We start from the raw sequence: 9,834 nt of genomic DNA, 5'->3' as shown, positions 1-9,834 counted from the left end.
AAGGGATTTTTGCCTGGGTTGGGATGTGAAGTAAAAGAATGCTTCTCTTTGTCTGTTTAGGCAGAAAAATTTCCAAGAATAGGTATATGCTTTTTCCAGGTAAGCATGATGAGTAGTTCATTCCCATTAAATTTTCTGCAGAATACCAATGTAATTTTTCATGCCACATCTCCCTCCATATGAGTTTTTTACCTCCAGGTTTTCTGTGTAACTTTATCTCCAGGACTCAATAATATTAGGTTCCAAGAGAGAAAAATATTAATGAGAAGCTGGGATAATTATCTAGAAAATTGAATCAAGTGAAGCTAATTATTTGGGGTTAGATGACCCAAATCATTTTTTTTTTTTATTGTAAGTGGAATTTCTAAATTGATAACTGTATTTAACTCTGGAAAAATTATATTACATATTCTCATTATTCACAAAAATCCTGTTTTCTTAGAAATTTTTAAAAGATGAAACTAGAAAGTCTTCTGTGTGTGAGGTGTAAGCCTCTGGGGTCTTATGAGAACTTTGGTGACCTTATACCTGACCAAGTCTGTCCTAGCATGAGACATTTAGGCAATTGCTTCCTTCCCAACTGGTGGGTTGCGTTTTGTCTTCAAGGTGGCTTTCAAAGAATGTGCAGTTTGGAAGGAGCTATGAATAGCAGTTATGAGACTTATGAAATATATTAATGACAATTATTAATGACTACTACAAAATACAATAAATGTATTTCTACAAGTACAGGGCTATGGAGAGCAATAGTTACTTTTCTTCTTTTGAACTGAGAATTGAACTAAGAATTGCTTGAGTATTTTCTGTATAATATCTTTCTAAATTAACATGAAGTAAGAAACTACAAATAGTGATGGTTTTTACAGCATTGTCACAGATAGCATAATGAAGACTGCAAAGTTGATTTTTCCTGACCAACTTCTAAGAATAACTTTTCTCTGATGTTGGTAATTTATGCTCATTAATTTCTGTTTTGTTGAAATGTAACCTCAAGTGTTTTTTATTTTATAAAGGCATAAAACAAATAAGTGTTCATCACAAAATCACTCTCTTTTCACATTATATTTCTATGTATCTTGATAACAGAATTTCTTTAAAGGCTACCAGTATTCATTATCCCTACTTATACATCTTGAAATAATTCTTACCCATTTCTTGTTTTCTTCAGAATATATTTCATTGTTTCATCGAAATTGCTTTTGTACCTTTCACAAATGACTTCATATTACTAAAGCCAATGGTCCTTCTCTATGCCTACCTTGGCCTATCTCTCAAAAATATTCAATATAATGGATTAGTCCTTTTGTATAGAAACCCTCTCTTTTCTTTCTTTCTTTTTTTTTTTTTAAATTAACATATAATGCATGATTTGTCCCAGATGTACAGGTCTGTGAATCACCTGGCTTACAAGTTTCACAGCACTCACCATAGCACATACCCTCCCCAATGTCCATAACCCAGCCACCCTATCTCTACCCCACCCCTACCCCCCAGCAACCCTCAGTTTGTTTCACAAGATTAAGAGTATCTTATGGTTTGTCTCCCTTCTGATCCCATCTTGTTTCATTTTTTTCCTTACCTACCCCTTTACAACTCTGTGCCCTGCCTCTCAAATTCCTCACATCAGAGAGATCATATGATAATTGTCTTTCTCTGAGTAACTTATTTCACTTAGCTTAATACCCTCTAGTTCCATCCACATCATTGCAAATGGCAAGATTTTGTTTCTTTCGATGGCTGTGTAGTATTCCATTGTGTATATGTATGTATACACCCCACATCTTCTTTATCCATTCTTCTGTTGATGGACATCTAGGTTCTTTCCACAGTTTGGCTATTGTGGACATTGCTGCTATAAACATTCAGGTGCATGTGCCCCTTCAGATCAGTTCAGATCACTACATTTGTATTTTTAGGGTAAATACCCAGTAGTGCAATTGCTGGGTAGTGAAACCCTCTCTTTTCTTGAATTCTGGAACACATCACACATTCTAAGTCATTCTTCATTCTCACTGAATGTTCCTTATAGTTCCATTTGCTTTCCCATTTCTTCTGAATTTCTTTATACAGGCATATCCCTGGGATCAACTCTCTTTTTGCACTCATTCTCTAGGCATTCCAGTACACATAGACATAAATGCCATTATATGCTAATAACTGCCAGGTTTATTAATTCAGCAATAGACTCATGGAAGCTCAGGTACAAGTTCAAAGTGAAGAAAACTTCATGATACCTTTTTCTTAATGACATTCTCTCATTTCTAGGTCCTTTTCTTGTTTTGCCTTTTGTTTTCATCTTATTTCACTTTTGATCTTCAGGCCATTGATATTTCTCCATATGTCTGTCAAATATTCTTAAACATCTGACTATGAAGTCATTCACAAATGTTTATTTTAGAAACTTATATCCATTTTATTGCAGTAAAATAGTATGTTACTTACTTTTTACTCAATTATTTTTTAAAAAATGTATTTTTAAAAAATACATGTTTCATTTCTTGCTTTTGATTATTTTATGAACTTTATAAACTTTCCTAGCATGCAATCAAGACTATTTTCTTAATCATTCCTTGATTGTAAATATCTAAGTTTTTTCACTCTCTGTCACCACAGATATATGATAAACATCTTTACTAACATGTACATATACACACATGCAGGCCTTTATGGAACTGGGGATATTTTATTCAGAATATATACTGTGGCATGAGTTTGCAGAGTCATAATCTCTGCACACTACATTTAATGAAGCAGCCTTAGACTGCTGGTCAACTTTCAATACAAACAATGGAAGCCAAAAGACAATGAAATGATATTTTTGAAGTGCTTAAAAAACACTTGCAACTTAGAATCCTGGTCTCATGAAGGAAGGGAAAACTGAAGGGAGGAAAATCAGAAGGGGAGACAAACCACAGGACTATGGACTCTGGGAAACAATCTGAGGGTTTCTGAGGGGAGCAGAGTGGGGGGATGGTTTAGCCCAGTGATGGATATAAAGGAGGGCACATGTTGCAATGAGCACTGTTATATGCAAATAAGGAATCATTGAACACTACATCAAAAACTAATGAAATACGGCATGGTGACTAACATAACATAGTAAAAAAAAAAAAAGGAGATAAAATAAATACCTATTCACATAAACAAATGCTGAGAGGTAATACTCAAGTAAGTATGTTATTCAGAATATAGAATAATGATTACCTGATGGAAGCTCAGAATGAAATATAGGAATGCATAACAAAACTAACATTGAAGAAAAATACAGTGGTAATAATAACACCTATTTTATTGGTCAAAAATGGCAAGAGGAACAAAGGAAAGAACAGATGGGACATGGTAAAAAAGACAATACAAACATGGCAAACATGGCAAAAATTACATTAATGTAATTTGACTAAGCAATTCAGTGAAAGAAAATGACATGAAAAATAAAATATCCTTAGAAATTATATTATTTTACTGCCTGCCTCTCTACCTACTTGTGATCTGTCTGTTAAATAAATTAAAAAAAAATAAAAAAGAAACTATATTATTTTAGAAGATATTACATATATATTATGTATATATGAACATATACATTATATGTAAATACATGAATATAAATGTGTGTTTATATATACACATCTATATGTTATATATTATATATTATATACTATATATGTATACATATGTACATACGTATATATGTATATATACACACACTATAAGAAAAAGCTTGTGTGGCTGTAAACAGCAAAGTAGATTTTAACACAATAAATATTAGGAGTAATAAAATGTAAAATTTCATAATGATTACAATGGCAATCCATCAGGAAAAAATACCTAACTTTGTACATGGTTAATATCATTATAGAAGTATACACACATAAACATACTCACAAAAGATGTGGATAGAATTAGAAGGGGAAATTGATAAATCCACAATGAAATCATAGTTGGATATTTTAACACAACCTCTCAGCAACTAAAGAGCAGAGAATTAGCAAAATATAAATAGTATAGACTATCTGAACATAAGCAACTGACTGACATGCACAGTAAACAACATCCACCAGCTTTAAATATAGTTTTATTTCTTAGACTAATATGAAACATTTACCAAAGTGAACAAGAAGAGGATGTCAAGAGCAAATTTACCCATGCATCTGAAAACGTAGATGACATAGGCACCTATTAAAAACACTGCAAGCAATCTAAGAAGGAATGTAAAGTTATAGTGGTCATAGATCTATTAAGAAAATGAATTAGTTATCTAAAATCTCCAGAAAGGAACACTGCACTGTTGATGGAAATGCAAATTGGTAGAGTCACTGACAAACAGTATGGAGGTTCCTTGAAGAATTAAAAATATAAGAATACCATATGATTCAATAATTATGCTATTGGGTATTCATGCAAAGAAAGTGAAAACACAAATTGTAAAAGATATGATGCACCACTATGTTTACTGCAGTATTATTTATAATAGTCAAGATAGGGAAGCAACCTCAGTATGCATCTATAGACAAATGAATAAGGAAATGAAGAAGGTGTCACACACACACACACACTAGAATATAACTCAGCCATAAAGAAAAATGAGATTTGCCATTTGTGACAACATGGATGGACTTAGAGGGTATCATGAAATAAATCAGAAAAAGAAAAACAAGTCAGAAAAAGAAAAACATATACCATACGATTTGTCTTATATGTGGAATCTAAAAAATGAAACAAATGAATAAACAAATAAAAAACAGAATCAGATCTATAAATACAAGGACAAACTGATAGTTGCCAGAGGGGAGGGGAGTGGGCGGCTGGGTGAAATAGATGAAGGGAAGTGGGAGGTACAGGCCTCCAGTTTCGGAATGAGTAAGTGATGGGGATAGAAGGTACAGCTTAAGGAACAGAGTCAAGGGTATTGTAGTGGCATTGTACAATGACACAGAGCAGCTACACTTGTCCTGAGCATAGCATAATGTATAGACTTGTTGAATCACTATATTGTATACCTGAAGCTAGTGTAACATTTTCTGTAAACTCTACTCAAAGGGGAAGAAAAAAAAATTAAAGAAAAAAATTTAAAAATAATAAAAGAATTATTCTTTGGTCATAGAAATGATCAATTTTACCTCTACCACAGCTTCTAAATCTATTCGCTTTGCTTCATCTCCACGGCCCCATCCTAGTTCAACACCCAGTCATTGCTCCTTTGGATTACTGCTATTCACTTGATCTACTTATATTTATTTTTGCCATATATAATCTGGTCTTGTCATTGCTGCAAGGTCTTAATTCTCCTTAAAGCTTCAGTGGTCCTTTTTGATTTTAGCATAAATTTGCTTATAAGTCTCTGGCCTCTGTTATGAGCTCAACAGCTCTATATCACATCATATCTCATTTTCTAGCACAGTTTAGGGCTTCAGCCATACTTATCCTTCTCTATTACCTTGAATTTAACATGATCCTCTCATTTCAGAATCTTAAAGTTCTTGGAATCCTTCCCCTTCCCCTCATCCACATCAATCAAACAAACACCCTAGTTAAGACCTACTCTAAGTATCCTCAGTACAAACTGGTGCTTCTTCTGTAAATCCTTCTCTGACATCAAGACTAACTTAATTCCGTTTATTATGCTATCATAACTCTGGGTACTTTTGAATTAAAGCACTTCTCCCACTTCAAAGAAGTTGAAGTTAAAAGAAATGTTAGATTCTTTGTTTAGTATTTTATTCCCCTGTCCAAATTAGATCACAGTTTCCATGTAAACATGGACCATGACAGTTTATAGATCATTCTCTGCCTACCATATTTTGTAAACACAGAAGAACACCATACGTAGTGAATAAATACTTTCTCCTCTAAGTTTTTTTTTAAAGCATGACATCATAACCATAGATTTTAGAATCCCTTGAAATGTTGTAGTCAAGAACAATCCAAACACTAATAAAGCTGCCCACTTTTTATAGGACCATTATGGTTTCATAAATGAATGTATTTTTCTGTTTATATGTGATTTCAGGTATTATTGATAGGAAACATATCTATGAATTAATCTCCTCCCCTAACCTATTGGGATTTAATATCCTAGGATTTCTCCTCTCTCTATGGGCTGTTCTCTCCTCATGTCTCTCAGGGAAGTCTGTTATCCTTAGATCCCTGAGCTATTTACTACTCCCCATAAATTCCAGAGCTCATAATTTTTATGCCATCTGTCAGCTGAGAACACATCCTCAGCTCATGTGTAAAGCTTTTTTTTTCAGTGTTATGTCTTTTTTTCCAGATAGGAAACCCCTGCCATTGCCAGGACCTCAGACTGTGAGTCTCTGCTCATAACCACTTAAGTACTGAAACCTTGGCTTCATCACATTGATTAATCCCAGATGTGATGATTAATCAATGTGATGATTAATGGTTCATCCTTAATCTTTTCTTATGTTTTCTTGGCAGTATCCTGCATAAGGGATGGACTCTTTCCCCTATCCTGGCAGGAAATAGAGGCTTAGAGAAACTTTTCAAGGGGGTGAGGGCTAAAATGAGAGAATATAAGGTTATATGGTGCTCTAGAAGTGATTTCATCTATAAAACAGCTACTAGGTTATTTTCAGGGAGAATATATTAACTGTTTTCCATTGCAGGATCACATGCCATGTCCTGCTAATCTCTAACTGCTAAAAAAAAAAAAAAAAAAAAAACACAGTTTCCTTTCTAGGACTTAATTGGTTTGCACTAATATCAGTCAGGGGAAAACATCAAAGATACAAGGCTGTGTCTTTAATAGGAAGATGTGTAATTATAAATGAGTATTTGGCAAAAGTACCAGGCTTCATATAGTCCAGTGGGTCACACACTTCCAAGCTCTCGAGATGGAGCTAGGAAGCTGAAATCCTCAGAATTCTGACCTAATAGTCCAAAGTCAAACCAGCTTCATCTCCAAGCTTTTTGTGTCTGTTTTGTCACAATTTGCTATGAATTCATTTAGATGACTTTAGTGTTCATCAAATTACATTACCATTGAAGAAGAATGATTTGCTCCATGATTAGGCAGTGCATGTTTATTCAAACATAGAGGTAGCAAGAAATTTCTGGAAAAAACATTTATCCAATTGTGAACAGGAATCATCTCTTGTTGATGATAACATGAGAGTATTTTGATCTTTTTTGGATACGTTTTCCTATATTTAAAAGTAATTATATCAAGAATAAATCCAGGGTGTGTGTGAGTTATATATATATACATATATATATATGTATATATATATAATGAATCACTAAATTCTACTTCTGAAGCCAAAATTACAGTTATGTTAACTAACTATAATTTAAATAAAACTTTAAAAGAAGGAATAAATCCAAACTGCTGCATGTGCTACAAAGGAATATAAACTTTATTTGAAATTAAGTGTGAGGGTATGGATTATTTTAAGAAACAGAATACCAATTTTAGGACAATCAGATTGTTGACAAGAGGAAAGAATCACAGAGAAAGGCAAATAAATATGACCATGTAAGGCTTCAGAAGCAGGGCTCAAGGAAGGGCTGCCTGAGTGAAGTAGAAGGGAGGAAGCAACAGGACAAGGAAACAGTTGTTTACCAATAGGAAAGGTTTGTTTGTTAGTTCCCAGTTTTGCTAATTGGCTCCTGAACAGAACAAAAAGTACACGAAAAACAATAAAAGAGTCTAACAAAAGATGAGGCTAGTTTTGAACGTGAATCAAAACATACAGTGACAGTGTCTTCAATATTAGGCACAAGTAATTCTTGTTCATTAATTAGAATCAAAATCATCTTATTACCTGTGCCTAAATCATATATTTATACGCCTTTATAGAGTCTCTAAGACTAAACCAAAAAAATTTTTTCTATGATTTTTTCTATCATGTGACTCCTGAAATCGACAAATTTGGCCCTGAACATTTTGCTTTCCAAGCTATTCTTTTGAAATCTTCTCCAAAGTCCATAGAAGGTAGGACGTAAAAGAAGTTATTCCTCTTCCAATATGTACCATATGTATGTTTGTATATTATTAGAGTCTATGATATAACATTTTTGGAGGCTATATAAAATATTAGTGGACATCTATAGCAACTGGGGATGGTGCAGCTATAAAATGTAATCTTCCATAATTCTACATTAAAAAAAAATCTCCTTGTTGTTAATAAAACCTTGAAGCACAATTGTGATAAAAAAAGAAGAAAATCATCCACTTGATTCCACAATATTTCTGAAGAGATGATGAAAGTTTAAAAAACAAGAACTACAAAAATCACATATATGTGATGATCCCAAATTGAGCTGGCTGAGAACAATGCAAATAGGGATTTGAGATCCATGCTGAATCCTTCATGAATAGTCAACAATGATAATTGCTCCTTGGAATTTTAATGTCTACCAAAGTCCTAGAACATCATTGTCATTTACTTTAAAAGGCTATAGGGAATGGACTACAAAATGCATTTTGTTACAGCACCAAACTATGGAGACAGTTTAAAAATAATGTTTGATGAGAATTCTGCTCAAAGAAAGCAACCTTGAAAACCATTTACTTTTTCTCTTAGGAAAAGATGTCTGCATCTCTGAAAGGCTCTAATAGCTCCAAATTCCAGGTCTCTGAGTTCATCCTGATGGGATTCCCAGGCATTCATAGCTGGCAACACTGGCTCTCCTTCCCATTGGCAATACTCTACCTCTCTGCAATCAGTGCTAACATCCTCATCCTCATCACCATTTGCCAGGACCCTGCCCTTCAGCAGCCTATGTACTATTTTCTAAGCATTCTGTCTGTGGTGGACATGGGCCTGGCCACCACCATCATGCCCAAGATCTTGGCCATCTTCTGGTTTGATGCCAAGGTCATCAGCCTCCCTGAGTGCTTTGCTCAGATTTATGCCATTCACTGCTTTGTTGGCATGGAGTCTGGTATATTCCTCTGTATGGCTTTTGACAGATATGTAGCAATTTGTCATCCTCTTCGCTACCCATCAATTGTCACCAATGCCTTAATCTTAAAAGCTACGGTGTTCATGGTACTTAGAAATGGCTTGTTTGTCATTCCGGTGCCTGTGCTTGCAGCCCAGCGTAATTATTGCTCCAGGAATGAGATTGAGCATTGCCTGTGCTCTAACCTTGGGGTCACTAGCCTGGCTTGTGATGACAGGAGGCCAAACAGCATCTGCCAGTTGATTCTGGCATGGATTGGAATGGGGACTGACCTGGGTCTCATAATATTGTCATACACTTTGATTCTGCGCTCTGTACTTAGACTGAACTCGGCTGAAGCTGCATCCAAAGCTCTGAGCACTTGTAGCTCCCATCTGATCCTTATTCTCTTCTTCTACACAGTTGTTGTTGTGGTTTCAGTAACTCACCTGGCAGAACCCAAAGCTCCTTTGATTCCAGTTTTACTCAACGTGCTGCACAACATCATCCCCCCTTCCCTCAACCCTATAGTTTATGCACTTAGGACTAAAGAACTCAGGGCAAGCTTCCAAAAGGTGTTTTGTTTGAGCCTAGAAAAGAACACAAGGCACAAAAGACCTTCTGCATGATACACAGGAACCTTGACTTCTTCTAAAATGGATAGTAGAACTTCAAATATGATGGGGAAAGTAAATGCCTTTGGGATGTCTTTTTCACTTTGTAAAAGCACCTAAAAACATTATAAAACATTCTGAAAAAGAATAAATGAATGAAAATGAATAAATGAGTAAAATGAATAAATGAATAAAAACCATTCACGGGGCACTTGGGTGGCTCTGTTGGTTAAGCGTCTGCCTTCAGCTCCAGTCATGATCACAGGGTCCTCAGATTGAGCCCTGCATTGGGCTCCTTGCTCATCGGGAGCTTCCT

At 34.8% G+C, this 9,834-nt stretch overlaps 1 protein-coding gene across 1 annotated transcript; it reads left to right on the top strand.

Annotated features, from left to right (window-relative positions):
- The first annotated feature begins 8,549 nt into the window (after positions 1 to 8,549).
- On the top strand, positions 8,550 to 9,533 carry LOC132013608 (olfactory receptor 56B1-like). The gene has a single exon (XM_059393659.1). It carries the CDS (start codon positions 8,550 to 8,552, stop codon positions 9,531 to 9,533), a length of 984 nt encoding a protein of 327 aa, XP_059249642.1.
- Positions 9,534 to 9,834: the final 301 nt, after the last annotated feature.

The sequence above is a fragment of the Mustela nigripes genome, chromosome 1 (genome assembly GCF_022355385.1).
Source record: "Mustela nigripes isolate SB6536 chromosome 1, MUSNIG.SB6536, whole genome shotgun sequence".
In the NCBI taxonomy this organism is placed as follows: domain Eukaryota; kingdom Metazoa; phylum Chordata; class Mammalia; order Carnivora; family Mustelidae; genus Mustela; species Mustela nigripes.
The sequence above is the reverse complement of the archived record's forward strand: the minus strand, read 5'-3'. Positions and strand labels throughout refer to the sequence as shown.

Coding starts and splice junctions, on each gene's coding strand:
- LOC132013608 (XM_059393659.1), top strand. CDS start 8,550: ATGTCTGCATCTCTGAAAGGCTCTAATAGCTCCAAATTCCAGGTCTCT.